The sequence below is a fragment of the Siphateles boraxobius genome, unplaced genomic scaffold (assembly GCF_051911475.1).
Source record: "Siphateles boraxobius isolate OS27281-9 unplaced genomic scaffold, OSU_SipBor_1 17, whole genome shotgun sequence".
In the NCBI taxonomy this organism is placed as follows: domain Eukaryota; kingdom Metazoa; phylum Chordata; class Actinopteri; order Cypriniformes; family Leuciscidae; genus Siphateles; species Siphateles boraxobius.
Genome location: NW_027508777.1, coordinates 9,229,412 through 9,253,012, shown reverse-complemented (window position 1 = coordinate 9,253,012; position 23,601 = coordinate 9,229,412). Strand labels below are relative to the sequence as shown.

Below are 23,601 nucleotides of genomic sequence, written 5' to 3'. Positions count from 1 at the left end.
TTTGTCTGTTATGGTGGGAAGCTGAAGGGAAAGGCTCTCTCCAAGCAAAGGTTGTCTCACTGGATAGTGGACACCATTGCCTTGGCTTACCAGCAGCAAGGTCGACCGTGCCCCCTTGGTGTGACTGCCCACTCCACCCGGAGTGTGGCGTCCTCTTGGGCTCTAGCGCATGGCGCCTCGCTAACAGACATCTGCAGAGCTGCAGGCTGGGCGACACCTAACACATTCGCCAGATTCTATAATCTCCGAGTGGAGCCTGTGTCCTCTCGTGTACTCGCTTCAACCAGCTAGTACCGGACCCGCTCAGGTGTCTTCGCTTGCTCGCCATTCCACTCCACGGACTGGATACGTGCGATATTTTTCTCAGGTGAGCTTCTCCGAAAGCCCTGAGCTCCTCCAGCACTCCTGACGTCGGCGCCAGTGTCTATTGCCTGTGCGTCGGCTAGGTGCCTCCCGTGTGCATGGTCCCTCCTCTGAGCGACCCCCACATGTGTATTTCCACTGTAAGCCTCTCTGAGCGTGTGTCTTTCCCTTGGCAAGCCACCTTGCCACCCCTGGGGTTGAAATATTCCACCTGCGGCTGGACACCCCAGTGTTTCCCATATGCTTCCTTCGGGTCATATGTGTATTCTCTAAGTCCCCCCCCTCCGGGCTGGCATTAATTGCATACTTCCCCTAGCTTGGGATATGCTTCCCAGTGTACCTTGGTATTCCTGTGTTATATGGAGTCCTTTGTCCAGGCTGACAGGGATCTCGATTTACGCAGGGCACTGGAAGACAGCTGAGAAGGTGGCGTGATTAGACTGGTAACCCCATTCGTCGTCATCCGACGTAACTCGGAGTGACAACGAAAGGGAACGTCTACGGTTACGTATGTAACCCTCGTTCCCTGAGTAGGGAACGGAGACGTTACGTCTGCCTGCCACTTTCCGCTGTACCGCGGGGATCGCCTGAGCTCAGTCTTGGCTCCTCAGCGAAGAAACATATCTGCTTGCTGCCGGCTTCCTCCTTTTATACCCACGAGGTGGGGCGGAGTTACGCCATGCAAATTCCGCAGACCCATGGCATTTCTTTGCCATTGGCTCGTTTTGTAATACTCGAAGTTGATAGGCTTTCTAAGCGAAACCCCATTCGTCGTCATCCGACGTAACGTCTCCGTTCCCTACTCAGGGAACGAGGGTTACATACGTAACCGTAGACGTTTTCTATTGAAATATATCTTAAAATGTAATGTATCACTGTGATGGCAAAGCTGAATTATCAGCATCATTACTCCAGTCATCAGTGTCTCATGATCTTACATAAATCATTAGAATATGCTAATTTGCTGCTCAAGAAACATGTATTATTATTATCAATGTTGAAAATAGGTGTGTCAATTTTTTTTCAGGATTATTTTATGAATACAAGTTGACAAGAACATGATTTATCTGAAATAAAAATCTTTTGTAACATTATAAATGTCTTTACAGTCACTTTTGATCAATTTAATGCATCTTTGCTGAATAAAAGTATTGTTTTTTTATTTCTTTAAAAAAAAATCTTACTGAACCCTAACTTTTTCGAATGGTAGTGCATAATGTCACAAACGTTTTCTATTCATCAAAGAACTCTGAAAAAAAAAAAAAAAAAAAAAAAAAACCCAAAAACCCCAGAATGATTTCTGAAGGATCATGTGACACTGAAGACTGGAGTACTAATGATGCCGGAAATTCAGCTTTAACATCACAGGAATAAATTGCATTTTAAAATATACTGTTTAAATCGTAAATATATTTCACAATATTACTGTTTTTGCTGTATTTTGGATAAAATAAATGATAAGATTAATTTAAAAAACAAAAAAATCTTACCAATCTAAAACTTTTGAACGGTAGTATACTGTATTATCTTTCACGATTAAGTAAAAGATAATCAATAAATTTGATATTCAGCATAAAATGGTCATTCCTGTTCACAAGCAAATACTGATTTAAGCCAAAGTGCACACTGCCCTCTTGTGGATGGCTCTTGTAGATATCATAAGATACTCAAACTTCACAATTTACAGGAAGAGTACAAAAGGACAAATCTCTCCTACACTTCCTTCAGTTTCAAATACATTGTAATTAGAAGTACAAAAACAATCCATATATTTAACTTCTTTGGCAATTCTCTTGCATTACTTCTCACTGGGTCACCAGGACCTAATAAAAAAAGAAGATTTATTAATATTGCATTGTTTTTAAATATATAAGTACTAGTCCAATGTCTGAAAACATCAATTCATTATTTATTATTATTTTAGTTTTTTAATTACTTAATATTGCAACTAGGCTATACAGTGTTAGTAATAGAAATTGTCAATCAATGGATGAATAGGCAATATAACCTTCTTTTAGTATTATAGAATTTATTCATATTTTGAATTAGCTTTTACATTTTCAGTTTCCATTAAATTTTTTGTTCAAGTTTGAGTGGTTTAGTGTTTTTTTATGACTTTGACTTTTTTATGATTTTTTGTGATTTTTTTTGTCAAATATTTTTCAATTATTATTTTTTGTTGTCTATTTATTTATTTAGGTAACATTTTACGTTTTTTACCTAATGCTTAATCATTTTATTTTATTTCATTTAATTTAATTTAAAACAAACTTAATCAAGCTAACTATGGTAACAAATTCATCTGATGATCTTCTCACCACTCCTTTATTATCTCATTTCCTTTCACATTCTTTATCAAAATAATAGGGCATCACACACACCATCTGTATGGTAACATTCATAGTTCACTTGGTTCAGCTAAACATTGGGCTGCCTGAAGCTTGAAGACAGTTTCATACTTTAAATGCTCCTTTATGGTCTTTCTTAGATCAATTCTCTAGTGTGGATCATTTAGATGAAAAATGGCTGAAATCTACATTATTGTTTGCTGTGTTGCTTACAGTAACTACAGAGTTATATGTTTAAAACAGTAAACTGATGAATGTTCTTAGTTCTCTTACGAGAGTATCTCTCGTACTGCGTAATATCTTACGCTATGGGGAAAACCTCTTTTCCACGAGATATTGAAGTATAAAATTATCCTTAATTTTTAATTAATGTAAAACGCGTTGCGACAGCATGCAGACATAGGCAAGGCGGCTCGTGTGCCTATTGGCTGACCTGTGGCAACAGCAGCAAACTATAGAGAGAGGCCCTGCGTGACGTGATACCCGATGGGGGCGCTTCGCGCCCCTAACATCACGTCCCGCCAGAATAGGCGTGGCCTTGGCCTATAAATACAGCTTGATTAGGCTGATACAACTGATTTTCATCTCTTCAGCGAAGCTCACGCATCGCTGGATCTGGAGTGAGAAGCCACGCCGTCTGACTGTAAGCCTTCTGCGGGATGAGCCTTCGAGCCTGAAGCCGCCTTCAGCCGCCGTACCTGCTACGCTTTCCGGCGTTATATCCTTTTCACTGCTAAGAGTGTGTGTTCGCCGCTGCAACTCACACTCTCTCTGTTTATTCTCTCTCCTAAAAGAGCTGCGTCTTTTTCAAGATGCGAGCCACACTCAGCGACGGGGACCGTCATGTCATCTGCGTTTCCTGCCTGGGTGAGGATCACGCGGCTCTCGCTCTCGTCGACGGCGGATGCCCTCACTGTGAGCTGATGCCTATGGTGACTCTGAGGACTCGCCTGGCATCCTTTTCAGAGCCTGCACTGCCAGCCCGCTGTAGTGCCGCGCCGTAAAAAGCGCTGTGCTCAGCGCGGCCCCGAGCCTTCCCCTGCCCGCCAAAGCTCGCCGGTTCGCCCGCCAGCTTCGCCGGCATCGCTCGAGTCGCCCACCGACGGACAGGGGCCGCCATCTGCCGCCGCTTCCGCCATTGAGGTCGACAAAACAGCTGAGGTTTGTTCCATCCTGGCATCAGATAGTGAGGATTGGGCGAGCTCCGTGGACCTCCCCCCCATTGTCCGCGTGCCTTCTGGGAGACGGGCTGGATCCTTACACTGCCGCCGGCCAAGCTGTGTCAGTGCTGCACACAATGGCCATTTTGCAGATCTTCTAGGCCGACCTTCTCCGTAGAATGGAAGAATAGATCAGCGTCGCGGATTTAAGGAGCGCTACGGACCTGGTTTTACGTGCTTCAAAATCTGCTGCACAGGGTATTGGGCGGAACACGGCCTCTCTCATCGTGGCTGAGAGACACCTGTGGTTTACGCTGTCTGAGATGACGGATTCGGAGCGCGCTGTGTTTCTCAACGCACCCATTTCGTCAGCTGGCCTCTTCAGATCTGCCGTCAAAGACATCGCGGACAGATTCCAGGAGGTTCAAAACAAATCACAGGCGACGAAGCACTTCCTCCCGAAGTGCTCTAGCTCCGCACCAGGTCGCTCGAAACAGCTGTCTGCCCGGAGCTCCCAGCCACAGCCTGCACCATCCGCCGCCGCTTCTCAGCGCCGCCAGGCCCGAGAACAGAGACCGCGCTCTCGCTCTGCCGGACGCCGCCCCCCTCAGCGCGGGCCCCGGCCGAGGATCGAGATCAAGCCCAAGGTCCCAAAGCCTTCCTAGGAAAGCGACCGTGTTCAAATCCCGCTGCGGCCGGATTTTCACCGAAACGTTTCACTCGTACAGTTCCATGCGATGTGACTGTTGCAGCGTATTTAGCAGCCAACACTTGCCCGCTTGCCTTCACACAAAAGCCGTTTTTACGGCTACCCAAATAAATCCAATAAAGAGTGTATTTTCTGGCGTTCCAGCCATGGCCGATGGTGTTATGAGTGTTGTAATAATGCCCACGTCTCAGTGCCCATTCCCACACACAGACACAGCCCGCCACAGTTCAGGGCTAGCACAAATAAAATCGACTCCTGTCGATTGTGCAAAAAATTTTGTGAATGTGCCCACGACACAGTGCCCACAAACACTACACGATGCGTGTCCCACGGTTTCTGTAAAAACGAAACCAACACACATTCAGTCAGCTCAAGCCGACGGTGTTCCCAGTGTAGTGTGTGTGCCCGCTCTCCTGCGGCCACATTCCCTTACAGACACGCTCAACCCCACGGGGTTTGTCCAGCTCGCTCTCTCCACAATCTGTCAGAGAAATCGAGCGAGACCAGGCTGCTCGCCATGATCGGCGTGCCCCCCCGCCTCGCACACTGTAAACACAGTGTTTATGTCTCAGCACAACGAAGATCTGCGGCCGCCGCTATGCCGCGGCCAGAGCCCGGATCTCATTCTACCTCTAGCTATTCACGCAGATGTGTGGGCAAAGCTTTCCGGGGTATCAGAATGGGTGTTGAACACTATAAAAAGAGGCTATTCGCTACAGTTCGCTCGACGTCCCCGCCGTCACACGGCACGAGTCGAAACGACAGTAAGCAACGAAGTATCTCATCTACTTTGAGCCGAAATAGCGAAACTACTGAGCAAAGGGGCCATAGAACCTTTATCTCAGGCTAAGAGCAAAGGGGGGCTATACAGCAGATATTTTCTGGTACCGAAAAAAGACGGGGGTCTCAGACCCATTCTAGATCTGTGACAGCTGAACAGAGTGTTTGTGAAGCGCTAGTTCAGAATGCTGACAACCAGGAAAATCCTCGCGCAAGTTCGCCAGGAAGTCTGGTTTATGTAAATAGATCTGAAAGACGCCTATTTCCAAATACAAATAGCGTCGCGTCACAGGCGATTCTTGAGATTCGCCTTCGAGGGCCAGGCATATCAATACACAGACCTGCCGTTCGGCCTGTCCTTAGCACCCCGTACATTTACGAAGTGCAAGGACGCGGCTCTCGCACCCCTGAGACTTCAGGGCATGCGAGTCTTGAACTACCTGGACGATTGGCTGATTCTAGCTCGATCACACTCAGAGCTCATAGAACACAGAACCACATTACTCGAGCATCTCGAGAATCTGGGTCTCACAATTGGGTGAAGAGTTCGCTGTTTCCCAGCCAGAAAATGTATTTCCTGGGTACAGTGCTGTCTATGACAGCGCATCTGTCGCCGGAGCGCGGACTGGACATTCAGCGCCGCAAATCCTTCCGCCGCGGCTCTATAGTCCCGCTCAAAAGGTTTCAGAAAATGCTGGGCCTCATGGCTTCAGCATCTTCGGTACTCCAGCTGGGCCTGCTTCGCATGCGCCCAATACAGTTTTGGCTGAAAGCACGAGTTCCACCCCGGGCATGGATCTCTGGTCTGTTCTGGTCTGTTTTCGCATATGCCTGGTTGCCTGAATCTGGGACCAGACAGTCTGTCCAGAAACAATGTCCCAGCAGGGGAATGGTCGCTGCAACCGCAGACGATCCAACTGCTGTGGGAGACATTCGGCAGAGCGCAGGTGGACCTGTTCGCGTCCCAGGAGAACGCTCACTGTCCAAACTTTTTCTCCAAGAGCGGGGATGCGCTGGCCCACGTATGGCCCCGCTGCCCCCTCTATGCTTTCCCCCCCGTCTCGCTCCTGCCTCAAGTGCTGGAACGAATCGGGGAAAACGGATGCCCAGTGCTGCTCGTGACTCCGCTCTGGACGAACCAGATTTGGTTCCCAGCCCTAATGCGGCTGACCAGCACTGCCCCGTGGCCTATACCGGTGAGGAGAGACCTCCTCTCTCAGGCAAAGGGCTCGATTTGGCATCCTCACCCGGATTTATGGTCCCTACATGCATGGACAATCAACGGGTACCCGCTAACCTCCCAGAGGGAGTGTTAAACACGATCACGCAGGCTAGAGCCCCGTCTACTAGACGGCTCTATTCCTCGAAATGGTCGGTGTTCTCTGCCTGGTGTCAAGCTCAGGGCTTTTCACCCGTAGACTGCGGGGTTACGGAAGTGCTCTCCTTCCTTCAGGAGCTGCTGGATAAGGGCAGAACCCCATCCACGCTCAAAGTATACGTGAAGGCCATAGCGGCGTTTGCAAAACTGACGTCTGGCCAGTCACCGGGGAAAAACGGCCTGGTCGTGCGATTTCTCAGGGGAGCTCGGAGGCTGAATCCTCCCAGACCCCCCTCAGTCCCTGTGTGGGACCTTTCTACGGTTTTGGATGCAATGAAAGGTGCCCCATTTGAGCCAATCCATTTGTCAGGCATGAAACATCTGTCTTTCAAAACGGTGTATCTTTTGGCTCTCGCTTCAGTGAAGCGCATAGGGGACTTACAAGCGCTCTCAGTAAGCGCATCATGTATGGAGTTTGGGCCTAACGACTAAAAAGTCATACTCAAACCAAGGCACGGCTACGTGCCCAAATCCCTCAACACACCGTTCAGGGGCCAGGTTATTTCCCTGTGCGCCCTCCCGGTTCATGATGAGGAGACGTCAGGGCACCGTTAGGGCACTGAGATCTTATGTATCCCGCTCGTCTGTCTTCAGACAGACCGAGTAGCTCTTCATTTTGTTTGGCGGATGCTCCAAGGGGTGGCCGCATCAAAACAGAGCCTATCCAGATGGATAGTCGATGCCATAGCGTGGCTTACACTTCTAAGGGCCTGCAGTGTCCTTTAGGTGTCAGAGCGCACTCCACGAGAGGCGTGGCCTCGTCGTGGGCGTGGTCTATTGGGATTTCCTTGCAAGATATCTGTATGCCGGCAGGCTGGGCCTCGCAATCTACATTTATAAGGTTTTATAACCTAGAGGTTCCCGCCTTACAGGCCATGCTGCTGTCGGTCTAGAAATTCAGTACTATCTGCCCCGCTGCGCCGGCGTGGAATGCTGAGTTTTTTGCTTGTGCATCGATCACTGATCGATAGAACAGCTCCGTGGGTGTTAAATAACCCGTACTCATACCTAGTTCAGGCTGAACACGTTCACCCTGTCTGCGTGAAACACTGTTAACATAACTAGCTCCTATGGGATGCTTTTTTTATGGGGAATGATGCTTGCAGCCTCTCTTCTCCGACTCTCTGTGAGTCTATGGTGATTATGCACTATGTGAGCCCCGGGCTACTGCCCTTGGGACTTTGGTGTCGGATCCTAGTACGCACGGCGTTTTGCTTTATGTTCCCCATAGCGTAAGATATTACGCAGTACGAGAGATACTCTCATAAGAGAACGTACTCGGTTACTAACGTAACCTCGGTTCTCTCTAGGGAGAGGTAATGAATCTGCGTATCTTGCCGTGCATTCAACAGCTCTGGTTCGCTTTGGCGATGAAAACCAGTTGTATCAGCCTAATCGAGCTATATTTATAGGTCAAGGCCACGCCTATTCTGGCGGGATGTGATGTAATGGGTGCGAAGCGCCCCCATTGGGTATCACGTCATGCAGGGCCTCTCTCGATAGGCTGCTGCTGTTGCCACAGGTCAGCCAATAGGCACGTGAGCCGCCTTGCCTATGTCTGCATGCTGTCGCAACGCGTTTTACATTAATTCAAATTTAAGAATAATTTTTGGCTTCAATATATCGTGGAAAAGAGTGTTATATAATTTTTTTGTGTGTGTGCAAGATTGATGTTAAGTGCAGATTTAGTAGTATTTAATGTTTTGCTATGCTAATTTAGAAGAGTTTCTGTTATGTGGGGTTCATTGAGGGGTTATGGTCACGGTTGGTAAATCCTATGTCTTCTTCTTGTCTCGTGTTTCTGTTGTTGTATGTGTGTGTGCTTATTGGAGGGGCGTGGCCGCTCATCAGCGCTTGTTCAGCAATCACCCATTACCTCATCACCAGCTGCAGTCTATTCATTCCTGTGTATATATTCTCATCCCATTCTCATCTCCATTGTCAGATCGTTGTTTGTTGGTGTCCGGTGTCTGATCCCTCGTTCGTTCCAGCCTTCCTTCCGTGTTCCTGTCTGTTCCTGTGGATGTTCTGGATTCGTCTTGTTGATCGTCACCTCTCTTCACCTCACGCACCTGTTACCTCTGACCATCGAGTCCCTGCGTCGCTAGCCTGTTGCCCCCTGGACTTTGTCATTTATCTTTCAATAAACACTGAGTACTTCGCACTTGCTTCCGTGGTTATTCGTGACAGAACGATCTGACCCAAAGATGGAAGCAGCGAGTGGCAATTCAGAAAGCTGGGAGGATTTTGTCAACCACAGCAGATAGCGAATGGAGAATCAAGAAAGGAACATCAACGACACAGCTCGCGCTGTCCAGGCGTTAGTGACGCAGGTGTCCGGGCTCACGCAGCAAGTCAAACAGCTGCACATTCCCACTGCACCGGTCCCACCGCCGATTCCCCAAATACCACCAGTGGACCCCTCCCAGTCAGAACCTCGTTTACCAGCTCCGGAGACATACTCAGGTGAACCTAATTTTTGTCGAGCCTTTCTAACTAAATGCTCCATGCATTTCTCTCTACAACCTAGAACCTTCCGTGAGGAAAGAACCAAGGTGGCATTTGTATTAACACTGCTGACTGGGAGAGCGGCGCTATGGGCGGCGGTGTGGGAGAACCAGGACGACTGCTGCACCTCGTTCCAAGCGCTCTCCGTTGAAATGAAACGCGTCTTCGACCGGTCATTGGCGGGCAGAGAAGCAGCCAGAATGCTGGCAGAATTACGGCAGGGACAACGATCCGTATCAGACTTCTCGATAGAGTTTCGGACTCTAGCGGCGGAGAGCCAATGGAACGAGGAGGCGCAGTGGGATATGTTCCTGCATGGGTTGGCTGACCGCGTCCAAAAAGAGATATATGCCTTGGACTTACCTCCTAGACTCAACGACCTAATTGCTCTAGCACTGAGAGTGGACGCCAGGCTGTCTCGAGTGGATCGGAAATTACCCAATTACCATTCTTCGGCAGAATCCGTGGGTCAACGCGCTGGAGGTGGGGACGCGGTCAGCCCCGTCTACGATCCTGAGCCCATGCAGGTGGGTCGAGCCCGGCTTTCCCGCGAGGAGAAGGAAAGGCGGAGATCCCAGGGCCTTTGCATGTACTGTGGAGGAACGGGACACTTCACCTATAACTGCCCGTTAAAAGGCCCAGCCCGATAGTAAGTATGAGGCTACTATCTGGTGGGATCTCCGCCGAGAAGACCTCATCAACATCAACTCTCCTTCCGGGTAGACTCCGATGGTCCAACCACTGTCACGACTGTCACGCACTTCTGGACTCGGGCGCTGAAGGTAACTTCATGGATCACACCTTTGCACTCAACCACCAAGTTCCCCTCAAACACCTCACCCATCAGATTGCTGTACACGCCCTCAATGGTCAAGAACTCCCCACTATATCTCTGGTCACTGAAGACATCACCCTCATCACGTCAGGCAACCACTCAGAAACTATCTCCTTTTACATCCTGGACACTCCGCTTGCACCCATCGTTCTTGGTCACCTCTGGCTCACAGCCCCAAAATAGACTGGCAACTCAATTCAGTAGCAGCGTGGAGTAGTTTTTGTCATAAGTCCTGTCTTGTGTCTGCCTGTCCGTCTGTTTCTGTTCGTGTGTTGCAGGAGGAGACGGCGGATTTATCTAACGTGCCCACGGAGTATCGGGATCTGAAGGAGGTGTTTAGTAAGTCTCGGGCTGATTCTCTTCCTCCACATCGTCCCTATGACTGTGCTATAGAGTTACTGCCAGGTACGTCTCCGCCTAAGGGCAAAGTATATTCTCTCTCTGTTCCTGAGAGAGAGGTCATGGAGAAATACATTTCTGATTCTCTGGCAACGGGATTCATCCGCCCTTCCTCTTCTCCAGCGGGGGCGGGATTCTTTTTTGTGGGGAAGAAAGATGGGTCGTTGCGACCATGTATTGATTACCGAGGGTTGAACAACATCACGGTAAAAAACACTTATGCTTTGCCGCTGATGTCTTCAGCCTTCGAGAGGTTGCAAGGAGCATCTATCTTCACGAAATTGGATTTAAGAAATGCTTATCATTTGGTCCGCATCAGGGAGGGGGATGAGTGGAAGACCGCTTTTAACACCCCTAGGGGGCACTTTGAATATTTGGTTATGCCGTTCGGCCTTTCCAACTCCCCAGCGGTCTTCCAAGCACTTGTCAATGACGTATTGCGAGACATGGTCGACCAATTCATATATGTCTACCTGGATTATATATTGATTTTTTCATCGTCTCTCCAGGAGCACGTGCAACACGTCCGACAAGTGCTTCAGAGGTTGCTAGAGAATGGGCTTTTTGAGAATGCGCATGGATCCTGACAAGGTTAAGGCTGTGGTAAGTTGGCCAAGTCCAGATTCCCGTAAGGCCCTACTGAGGTTTCTGGGGTTCGCCAATTTTTACCGGCGTTTTATACGCAATTTCAGCCGACTAGCCGCGCCTCTGACCGCCTTGACCTCCCCCAGAACGACGTTCAGGTGGTCAGACGCAGCAGAAGCTGCGTTTGCCAAACTGAAGGGTTGCTTTGTTTCAGCCCCCATCCTGTTAACCCCTGATCCATCACGTCAGTTCGTGGTGGAGGTCGATGCGTCAGAGGTGGGGGTAGGTGCAGTGTTATCCCAGCGCTCTCCTTTAGACGACAAGATGCACCCTTGCGCGTTTTTTTCTCATCGCTTATCCCCTGCCGAAAGCAATTATGACATTGGCAACAGAGAGTTGTTGGCGGAGTGGCGCCACTGGTTAGAAGGGTCGGGGTTACCTTTTATCGTCTGGACCGACCACAAGAATTTGGAGTACATTCGTACAGCTAAAATACTTAATTCCAGGCAGGCTCGGTGGGCTCTTTTTTTCGGACGTTTTGACTTTACTCTCTCGTACCGGCCGGGTTCTAAAAACATCAAACCCGATTCTTTATCGCGCATTTTTGACCGTTCCGATCGCCCGTCTACTCCCGAGTGCATTTTACCAGAGACCCTATTTATCTCTACACTCACATGGGAGGTCGAATCGAAGGTCAAGAAGGCCTTAGAAGGGGTAACGCCTCCGATTCGTTGCCCACCGAACCGTTTGTTCGTACCGGAGAGTTTACGGTCCAGCGTTATTCAGTGGGGACACTGTTCCAATGTGGCTTGTCATCCGGGAGTTAATCGTACTATGTTTTTAGTCAAGCAACGATTCTGGTGGCCCCTCATGGCTCGTGATGTTCACAATTTTGTATTGGCCTGCTCAGTTTGTGCCACGGGTAAAACTTCCAATCGACCTCCAGATGGGTTACTCCAAACGCTGTCGGTACCTTCGAGACCCTGGTCCCATATCGCACTAGATTTTATCACCGCCCTCCCACCCTCCCAGGGTCACACGGTAGTTTTGACCGTGGTGGACCGGTTCTCGAAGGCTGCCCATTTCATTCCCTTGCCCAAATTACCTCCAGCCAAGGAGACAGCGTTGATTGTCGTTGACCACGTCTTTCGGATTCATGGCCTCCCGACAGACGTGGTTTCTGACAGGGGACCCCAATTTGTGTCCAAATTTTGGCGAGAGTTTTGTAGACTTCTGGGGGCGACTGTCAGTCTGTCCTCTGGGTTCCATCCCCAGAGTAATGGTCAGACTGAGCGAGCCAACCAGGATTTGGAGAGAACGTTGCGATGTTTAGTGTCCAAGAATCCTTCCTCTTGGAGTCAGCAACTGTCTATGGTGGAGTACGCCCACAACACGTTGCCAGTGTCTTCCACGGGCCTATCCCCATTTGAGTGTAGCATAGGTTACCAGCCACCTATTTTTCCTAGTCTGGAATCCGAAGTCGCGGTCCCCTCCGCCCACGCATTCGTCCAGAGGTGTCACCGCACTTGGACTAGAGCCCGTGAGACTCTACTCCAGGTGGGGGCGCGCACCAAGGCCAAAGCCGACCGCCACCGGCGGAGGCCTCCCGTATACGTCGTCGGTTCCAAAGTGTGCCTTTCTACCAAGGACATTCCTCTCCGCTCCGTTTCGAATAAGCTCGCACCTAAATTCATTGGCCCGTTTTCTGTCACCAAGATCATTAGTCCGGTGACAGTCCGCCTTAATCTTCCTCCAGTGTACAGGAGGATTCATCCCGTCTTCCATGTATCTAAAATCAAGCCCGTTTTTTTTGCTCGCATTATTCCCGCCAGCCCCGGTCCCCCCCCCCGCCGCGTCTTGTAGACGGGGAACCCTCTTATTCGGTCAGTCGTATTCTTGACTCGAGACGGAGGGGGCGCGGATTCCAGTACTAGGTGGACTGGGAAGGTTACGGTCCGGAGGAGAGAAGTTGGGTACCGGCTAGAGACATCCTGGATCACTACCTTATCGATGATTACAATCGGCAGGTAAGGGAGTCTGGGAACGCCAGGAGGCGTTCCTAGGGAAGGGGGTACTGTCACGGTTGGTAAATCCTATGTCTTCTTCTTGTCTCGTGTTTCTGTTGTTGTATGTGTGTGTGCTTATTGGAGGGGCGTGGCCGCTCATCAGCGCTTGTTCAGCAATCACCCATTACCTCATCACCAGCTGCAGTCTATTCATTCCTGTGTATATATTCTCATCTCCATTGTCAGATCGTTGTTTGTTGGTGTCCGGTGTCTGATCCCTCGTTCGTTCCAGCCTTCCTTCCGTGTTCCTGTCTGTTCCTGTGGATGTTCTGGATTCGTCTTGTTGATCGTCACCTCTCTTCACCTCACGCACCTGTTACCTCTGACCATCGAGTCCCTGCGTCGCTAGCCTGTTGCCCCCTGGACTTTGTCATTTATCCTTCAATAAACATTGAGTACTTCGCACTTGCTTCCGTGGTTATTCGCGACAGTTACCATCACGGTGACAAGTGGAGCATGAGCTTGATTTGTGAATAGGTATGTGAAATTTTATATTTTACTGTACTCATTAAGCAATTGCTTACTTATGCTAATGATATAAAAGTATTGTGTTACCATTAAACAAGTTCGCATTTGCTGAATTAGCTTTTTAAAGCTAGCCAAGTTTCCACTACTAAAAATATTTAAGATTGCGATTACATGATAATTTTAAGTTAAATGTATGAATTAGCTTACTCAAATATTTCAAGTTAAGAGCAATTAAAATGTATGAGTACAAAATGAAAATCAACCAGTTCTGTTTACTTAAACTTTGGATTTCTTAATTTAAATTTTTTTATGTAACTGATTAACTCAAAGTTTTTGAGTTTTGCCAACTTATTTGTGTTTACAGTGATGCAGTAAAGTAGATGATCATTATTTAGAACAGCGATTATGATTAAATAAATAATTTACTTTATAAAAAGCATTTGTTAGCATCAGTTATATCATGAATTAGAACTGAACAATTGTTTTATTGCAATTAATTCAGGTTAAAATAATGTATAAATATATTATTGTTCATAGTTCATTCATGATTGATTAATATTATTTTTTAATTAATACATTTACTAAATGTATTGCACATTGTTAGTTTGTGTTATCTATTGCATTCACTAATATTCAATTCTCGTATGTTTCAACTTTAGTAGTTTATTGTAAAGTCTTACGAGTTAATAAGTACATTGCTACAAAAAATGTGCAATATTATTACTTGAAGAATAGTACTTTTAAACTTTTAAGTTTAAAACAATATATGAAGTTTTGGTGAGAACTTACCATAACTTTCACAAATATCCATGTTCATCAAGCCCTTTTGAAGTGACAGGGTGCCATTTAGCAGTGGGCTTATTGAGGCTATTGCCTGAAAAGGACAACTTAGTTTGTTTAAGCTAGTAACTACAGTTAGTAAATAACTAAATACATACACTACTATTCAAAGATTTGGGGTCAGTAAGAATTTTTTTTTTTTTAAGAAATACTTTTATTCAGCAAGGATGCTTTAAATTGCTCAATAGAAACAGTAAAGACTTTCATAATGTTACAAAAAATTGCATCACGATTTCCACAAAAAGATTAGGCAGCACAACTGTTTTCAACCTTGATATTAATAATAAATGTTACTTGAGCACCAAATCAGCATATTATAGTTATTTCTGAAGGATCATGTGACACTGAAGATTGGAGTAAGGGCTGCTGAAAATTCAGCTTTGAATTTTTGCATTACAGGAAAAAATGTAAATTTAGTTCAATTTAGAAAAATAAATAAATAACAGGAAACAGTTATTTAAAACTGAAATAATGTTTCACAATTTTACTGTGTATACTGTTTCTTGATTAAATAAATTACCCATGATAAGCAAAAACATTAAAAACAAAATCTTATCAACCCCAAACTTGTTTAACAAACTTGTTAAATATAGGAATATATCTATGAATGAATGAACAGCTCAGCTGAGCTCTAACATACCAGAGTCAGACTTATTTTTGGCACGTTCAGATTGGTTCTCTATGCGGCTTGACTGTCCCATGTCCCTCACGTCCTTAACAGCTCCTCTCGGCTCAGGCATGGAGAGGACCAACGGCCTCTGGTGGTGATACTTTAGTCTGTAGGTGTCTGTCATACAATTATCCACAGAGAAATAAGTGGTCAGTGCTACTCCAGATCCTGGAGACACTGAAGCAGATGGCTTATCCCACCCACAAGATCTTTCCTCAGGCTCACTGGACACCTGCTCCCCTCTTTCCTGGTCAGAACACGATTTTGACCTCACATCTGATGAGCTTGGACATGTGCCATTGATTTCCATTCTCTTGTAAACTGCGGTGGTGTGCAATGATGAAACGCCACGGTCGGATGCTCTGGAAGCTGTCTGTGATGGCTCCTGTAAAATTCTGGGACGGAAAGGTGGAGTCTTTATCTCAATCGGTCGCTGTGCGTGTTTGGAATGAGTTGGCATTGATGGAGCTATTGCTGACTCTTCTCTAGGCTGCAAAGGGTAAATGGTGCGATTAGGGCCCGGTGATTCGTGTGGAGCGACTTCACTGGTGCTAGAACGATAAGCACTGTCTTCTTGCTCTGAAAGAGGGTTAGTGAGTTCATCAGAACTGTTACACTCTGAACTGCTGATCTTGCCCAGGCGGCGCAGAAGGGGGCTTTCTGGGCTGTGGTGCCATCGCATAGAAACTTCCTGTTGCTCTGTTTGAAGGTCGCAGGCCAATGGGTCTTTCTCTGTGTAGCTGCCTTTCCTGGCACCACAGGATGAGTATCTAAGCTTCCTTCTGTGAAACATGAACACTCTTATTTAGATGTCATCTTTTTTCATCATATTTACATATTGCAGATATTTTCTTAACATACTGTATTGTCTAATTTAAACTAACAAAACGAACTAACAGCAATAACAACAAAAAAACTACAGAAATGGACTGTTACACAATTGCCCTATATACATTGATTTTAAAGCAGTCAAAGTGTCCATGATTAAGAGGTGGATAAGTCTTGTAAAAATCTAGTTTAAAACAAACGGACCAAATTTTTGGAAATGTACTGTTGTATAGATGTTGATTTTATATGGTTTCGAAAAACTTTTAAAACATGTTTAAGAAAAGTTTGCATTTAATGACTCAAATACCACAAATGTCATATATTTTTTTTAATGAGGCCTTTTTCTTCATTAGTATATCAACGTTACATCACCCTCACATTTTTATTTTATGCCCTTTAAAAAAATGCAATTCAATTCATAAATTAAAACATAAGGTGTATTCAAGTCATAGTATGCATTTCTTGAAAAAAGTAAAAAAAGAAATAAAAAAGAAAAATAGAGGCATGTCATTGACCAAACTGTCAAAGCATTATTTGTAGGCATAAAAACAAGTTAGTAATCAACTGGATTTTTTATATGTATTTAACCTTTCTTTGAGGGGTTTATATTCTTATATATTTGTCTTTTTATTATTCTGGTCAAACTGTAATTCAAATATCACCATAAAATGCTTTTTTAAATGCGAACTGTATATTGCAACACATTTGCAGTGTAAAGACAAAACCTGCAAATACCTTGAACTTGGGCTGCCTTTCATGAGATGTTCTGAGTTCTTTCCCTGAATTTTAACCAAATGTTTACCTGAGGAAACAAAATGCAAACCAGTCATTTATTTTCTGAGACATAGAACAACAGGCAATAAAGCCTAAAAGGTGGATTTTTCCATCTCTGCCATTGCTGTGTAGCAACAAAGGAACAGAACTGGCAAAATCCCTGTATCTGGATCACAGTGGGCACAGACACACTCACTAGGACACATCCTACTCACTTATTTATAAATAGACAGACTATTCATCTCTTTCCTGCCAACCTGCTGAGTTCAATGTGAGGATAAAGCCACAGGATACAACATGTGCTCTAAGATTTATAGTCTAAGATTTAGGCATTAGTTATAGAAAACATTTTACAACTGATGATATTTTTGTATTTCCACTTTCTCTGTACTCCTGTATTTGTCTCTTTACTAAGAATGGGATTTAAAATTCCATGACTTCTGGGAAACCAAGATTCGGAAATAGTACATGCAGATTTTAAAGACAGAGATATCAAGGGGCTGCTTTTGTGACTGTCACACAAGACTGATTGACAATGGTGCAACTAAGGCATTATAAAGAATTCGATTTATCTCTCTCTCTTCCTCCTACATCCCCATTTTCCAACCTAATATAACACTCTTTAGTGGTACAATGTGTTTTAAATTTTAAGCTGCCTTTAATTTTAAGAGGGATTTTCTCAGTTTTTAGTATGCTACCATGTGCTACCATGGAATTAGAGAGAATTACAGTTGCGTAAAATCACAAAGTATTCAAAAACATGACAAAACTGTAGAAAAAGTCAGTTTTTTGGAATGACTCCAAATGGCAGTCTATCTTTTGGGGTTTGAATGAGCTTAGTTTCATTTGTAGATTAAATTAAAACATCCTTTTGAGCACATGCTACTTTACGGGGTGCAAATTGTGACCTGAAATGCTCATTCTGTGAATTAAATATGTATTTAGTCCATGAAAGGGGGTTACAAATTATGTTCTCCAGAGAATGAGCATTTTGTAGTGTGCCGATTCATGAAATGTAATGCAACCAAGTAAGTGTTGCACCGCGCACTCAGAACCCACTTTGGGACGCTGTGCCTTCCAAGTCGGGGCCCCGCGTTCCACCTCGCTGCCCCACAGCGGGCACGTCTGTGGTTCCTCTGACCCCCCACTCCTCTAAAACACTACAAGCTGTGGCGCTTCCGGCTGAGTGTGCGGGTCCTTCCCATGGGGGCCAGTCGTCTCATTTGGGGCTCCGTCGGATGATCCGATGTCGATCGCTGCATCAGAGGGTGAGCTTGAGTCATCCGTGGATGAAAACCCGGCTGCGTTGTCCTCTTCGGGGAGAGTAGCGTTGCCCAAGCCTGACCCAGAGCTGACGACAATGCTTTCCCGGGCCGCCGAGAGAGTCTGGCTCGTGTGGAGGCCTCCGCCGTATCCCAAACCCTCAAGGTTGGATGATTTGTTTGTCGAGGTGGCTCGTGCTGGTTCCCAGTGCTCCACCCCAGTACTTTTCTTTCTGAAAGTGCATGAAGAGGTTACCCGATTGTGGACAGCACCTTGTTGAGAGCTCACTCTACCAGAAGTGTTGCTTCCTCTTGGGCGTTGGCGCATGGCGCCTCGCTAACAGATATATGTTCATCTGCGGGCTGGGCCACATCCAACACATTTGCTTTATTATAGCATTTGTGTAGTGCCGGTATCTTTCCGTGTACTGGCTTCAAATAGCCAGTAACAATAAATAAACCCGCTCCGTGTCTCGCTTGCAGAGCCATTCCACTCCTAAAGACCGGATAAGTGCACTATCCTGCTCCAGTAGAGTTCCCCAGTTGGCGAGCCACGTTGAGTTCCTCCAACACCACCATCGGCAGTCAGACCAGACCGGTGTTGACTCCCCCCTAACTAGGCCGAAACTACTTCAAAGACATACCATATGTTGCACTTCCCTAATGGCCAGTCTATATGTGTCATTTTCACATGATACCTCCCTACGGGTAGGATGTGGATTCCGCAGCATCGTTTTCCAAAACTTGAGAGAGGGCACTTTTCCAGTGTTATCCAATAGTCTCGCTAAGTAAGTCATACGGAACAGCAGTGTTTGACCCTCTTGCCATAAGCCGTCTCATCTTCTGCCCCAGAATGTGCGGGGGATTAGAAAGCTTATGCAGGGCATTGAAAGGGGTAGCAATAGTGACACTTTGTTTGGGATCCCAATTCGTCTGTAGGTTCCAACGTTTTGGTTACGTATGTAACCCTCGTTCCTTGAGGGAGTGAACAGAGACGCCATGTCCCGTCACCACAGTTGCTGTCCCACCACTGAGCAGCTGGGTCACCAGCTCAGCTCCTCAGTGAAAAAACTTGAATGTGAATTGCATCTTCTTACGGATTTATACCTGCGCTGCAGGGCAGAGGTTATGGTTATGGTTACATATGTAACCTGAGACGTTCCCTTTCGAGGGTACTCATGCTACGTTAATACCGCTTTGGGAACGATAATGCCCAAATGCCCAAAGTGACTGTCCCTGTATGTACTGAGAGCAATACTAGGACATAAGCACCTGTGAACCTGGGGCAGCACCCAGGTCCAGGTTGCAGAACCTTACGAATGTGAGTGGAGAGGACCAGTCAGCCGCATCACAAACGTCTTGAAGGGAGACACCCGAAATTAAGGTCTTGGGGGTCGCCATACTCCTAATCGAATGAGCTCTGACAGCTAAAGGCGAATGGTGATCAGAAACCTCATAAGCAAGATAAATAGCCTCAACTATCCATCTGCTGACTGCCTGTTTTGACCCAGGGGACCACTTTTTAGGCACTCTAAAGTAGACAAATAGCTGAACGATTTATCTCCAAAGGGCAGCTCTGTGGACATAAGTATCCAACACTCTCACTGAACACACAAGTTTCAGCTTTCCTGGTCCTGATTTCCGAAAAGAGGAGGACAGAAGGCTTGCAAAACGATAGGCCACGGTACAAAGGCCGGCACCTTAGGGACATAGCCTGGCTTTTGGTAAAGGAATGCCTTGACCATCCCTGGTGCAAACTCAAAGCATGTGGGGGTTACCGACAGGGCTTGAAGATCTCCTACTCTCTTTAGAGAAGATATGCCTAGAAGGAACACAGTTTTTAAAGTCAGAAACTTATCTGGAACCATCTCAAGGGGCTCGAAGGGAGCCTTCTAGCATAATAGCCAAGTCCCAACCTGGAACTCTGGTACGAATTGCAGGCCTCAGCCTCAAAGTGCCACGAAGGAAACATGTTCCTTCCCCAAAGATACACCGCCCAAATGCACGTGGTAAGAAGCTATGGCTGCCACGTACACCTTTAGTGTGGAAGGGTTGGTTGAACCAACCAACCACCCGGGCAGTTTACTGGATCCCACTGTCGCATTCTGCACCAAGAAGTAAAAACTCTCCACTTCAAAGCATAAAGTTTCCTCGTGGAGGGAGCTCTGGAGTGAAGTATAATCTCAACAATCTCAGAGTCTATGAGTAGGGCCCCTCTGAGGCCAAACCCACATGTTCCATATCTCAGTGGTGGGAACGAAACTGTTTCACAGTGAGTGACTGGCCTAGCTTTATCTCTTTTATGGATCTGAAGATTACAGCAACACGAGCAGGTGATAGGACGGCCTGCATAGTTACTAAACCCCACCAAGAAAAGTGGTCCTCTGAACCAGAGAAAGCACACTCTTCTTGGCATTCAAGTTCAACCCCAACTTTTGAAAGTGAGTGAGAATGACATCTCGATGACGAACCACCATCTGCTCCGACTCTGCTATAATAAGCCAGTCGTCTATATTGTACAGAATGCGAACAAATCATTTCCTGAACGTGCTGGGTGATAGAGCTAGGCCAAAGGGAAGAACCCGATACTGATATGCTTCGCCCCGGAAAGCAAATCTCAGGAAGTTCCTGTGTTGTGGAAGGATGAAGACATGGAAGAAGCCATGTCAGAAGCCTCCACTTTGCCAGATAATTTACTAAGGGAACTAGCCTCTCGAGGGTGGCCTCCGATTTACTCAAAGCAACCACTTCGGTGACCTGAAGCGAACTGGCAGGAAACAAACGACTTGACTGCTTTTTGGCCCTGCTCAGAGGGTGTGAGCTTGACACAACCCCTTGTGATGGACCTTGAGTTATAAGCTCGCTGGAAACCGCTGCCCCTCGAGGCAGGGTGGCAAGGTTGGCAGAACGGCCCTCTGAGGGCTCAAAAGTGGTGCGGGCACCGTATACTGAGGTATAAACCTCTCCACCCCGGGTGGGGCTGCCCTCAGAAGTTTGACACCAGTGGCGTCAGGACGAGAAGAACAGTCCTCAGATCCGCCTTCTGCTTAGGAGGCTTTGGCTGAGAGTGTCGTCCCAAGCCCCATGATTTTTGTGGAGGGGCACTAGGCAAATCTGTGGCCCGACACAGCTCTCCAACCTTGTCTGGTCCTAGCCCTTGATGACAGAAAGCGCTTGTCCAGATTGCTTTTCCGACGAGCACCTTGTTTCTCGGCTGGCTAATAACTGTTTCACTTAAAAATAAACATAATAAATACAAATAAATGCTGTTAATTGAACCTTCTATTCATCAAAAAATCCTGAAAAAATAATTATCACCCTTTCCACAAAAATCTTAAGCAGGAAAATATTTTCAAAATTGATAATCTTGGAATCTAAGATTCTGATAATTATTGAGCATATAAGAATGATTTCTGAAGGATCATGTGACACTGAAGACTGGAGTAATGATGCTGAAAATTCAGCTTTGCCAAATCACAGAATTCTGACTGAAAAAAGAGTAAGGAAAGACAGAACTCAGAAATCATGGGCTAGATTCATACAGTATAAGCACCAAAAGGCTCAACATTGGCATAGCAAATGTGCTAACTGCTAGGTCAAGACTATTATAGAACTTTTGATTGTAAAATATTAAAGAAGCAAATTAACTACACTGGCAATTTTTTATGTTAAATTTTTTTTAATATACATGAATTACCTATAGCAGATCTATACAGGTGGAGCTGAGGGTTTCTGAAAACATGCTGCACTGCTACAGCAAATGCTAGCTAAATATTTAAAGGTTGAGCACGCAAGCTCATTGGCTACTGATAAAGCAGGAACCAATCAGCTGTGCCATATAGAGAATTATGTGATTGCAAGCAGATTAAGTTAAGGACCTATTAGCTTGCGCCATCTAGAGTTTCAAGACAGAACTTTGTATTTAACTAATTTCATAATTGATGGACTTTACACAGTTATTGAACTGAACTGAATCAACAAACTGAACTGACTTGAGCTGAATAATGAAACTTTTGACTTTTTAGAGCAACTTTACAGCAGAATTTAAATTTGCCTTTTAAAAGACGCTTGTATCATTGATTTCTTTTATGTTCTTGTATATCACTGTGAAGCTGCATTGCAAATCTGTATTGTATAAAGCATAATAGAAATAAAGGTGACTTGACTTGATGCCATGGCATATGGGTAACACTCACTGTGATACAGCGGAGAACGCACTGCCTCCATTTTTGAGTCACCTTGATTATTATGGCCTTGATCCCTGAGAAAATACACCAATCCATTAAGACCAAGGAATCCAAAAGAAAAACTTCACACCAATCTTTACTTAATTTATCCTACCTGAGGTGCTGTGCTTCTTGACTGAGTTTGATCTCTTTGCCTGTGAAGTTCTCAACACCTGGTGAGTCATGATTGGTGGAACCACTGCTCAACCTATCACTGCTCTCGTATCCTGACTCTGTCCTCTGGATCATCCAATTATCACTCCGCTGTGCTACATTTGCTCCACCTTTAGGTCTGGTCACCATCATCTGTCGCTGAGACTCCTGGGAGCTTTGACTTTCAGTGTCCAAACGTGAGTCATCTTCGTAAATAGTCATTAGACCTTTTTGTTTCTCCTTCATCAGCCCACTCTCATGGCCAAAGCGGCGGACACATCGAGGGCTCCCACGTTGTTGCTGCTGCTGACGTTGTTCTAGTTCGCTCAGCACACTGTCCACATTCAGGACCTCTCGCACTGGTCTCCATGAGGGCTTGGACTTGCCACACTCTGGGAGATTTGTGGACCCACGATGGCAGAGAGATGATAAATCAATGTGACGACTGGTGCCAGTGGCCATTCCCTGGTTTGAGCGCAACTCCTGGGGTGATACACGAACATGTACTGTAGAATGCTCAGGTCGAGAGACTCGTGAGGAGAGAGTTCTCTGTCTCTGGTCAGAATGAAACCTCTGGCCATTTTCAGGGAGAGAAGGCGATAGAGTATATGTCATATCTAAAAAAAAAAAAAAATATATATATATATATATATAAACATAAATATACAGTGGTCCAAAATATATTTGGATACCTAAGCTACTTTAAATGAATTAATTTCTTGAATAACATAACATAATATAATTTAAAGAATGATTACAAATATACACTTTTCAAGCCAAAGCATTTGACAAAAAAAGTTTTATGTGTTAAATTTTGGAGTGCAAAATTTAACACATTCCACAAAAGCGGCGATGGGAGTGTCAAGTTTTGCGCATGATCTAGGCTATCTAATGCTGACGCACAAATTAAATAACACAGACGCAGTCTAATCATTTGCATAATGACCAACGCAATCTACCAAGAGCAGCGCAAATTAGTGTGGGGTCGCAATTAAGCAGAGCTGATGCTCATCAGGTACGGGTCGACACAGGCACTTGTTACATGTTACATGTAATCTGACAAACACGTACACATATATAGGCCTATATATATATGCAGATTTTATGCATATGCTTTTCTCAGGAAACAGCATGGCCTGCAACAAATTAAAAATAACATGGTTTGGCAAACGATATGTTCAGAAAACATCTTCCTCTGGCATTCCAAAGAAATTAATACGAGTGAAAAATATTTTCTACCACACGCTCT

The 23,601-nt window shown here is 45.8% G+C and overlaps 1 protein-coding gene across 3 annotated transcripts in view; it reads right to left on the bottom strand.

Annotated features, from left to right (window-relative positions):
- Positions 1 to 1,476: 1,476 nt before the first annotated feature.
- Positions 1,477 to 23,601, bottom strand: part of usp53b (ubiquitin specific peptidase 53b) — a 97,781-nt gene continuing 75,656 nt past the window's right edge. Inside the window, exons 13-18 of one of the 3 annotated variants that reach the window (XM_077232404.1) lie at positions 22,315 to 22,969; positions 22,170 to 22,234; positions 16,673 to 16,739; positions 15,080 to 15,891; positions 14,389 to 14,473; positions 1,477 to 2,186 (exon numbers count right to left, since the gene is read on the bottom strand). In XM_077232404.1, the coding sequence (XP_077088519.1) occupies positions 14,397 to 14,473; positions 15,080 to 15,891; positions 16,673 to 16,739; positions 22,170 to 22,234; positions 22,315 to 22,969 (1,676 nt within the window). In that variant the 3' untranslated portion in view covers positions 1,477 to 2,186; positions 14,389 to 14,396. The remainder of the gene's footprint in view (positions 2,187 to 14,388; positions 14,474 to 15,079; positions 15,892 to 16,672; positions 16,740 to 22,169; positions 22,235 to 22,314; positions 22,970 to 23,601) is intronic. The other 2 variants (XM_077232405.1, XM_077232406.1) reach the window with 2 other exon arrangements.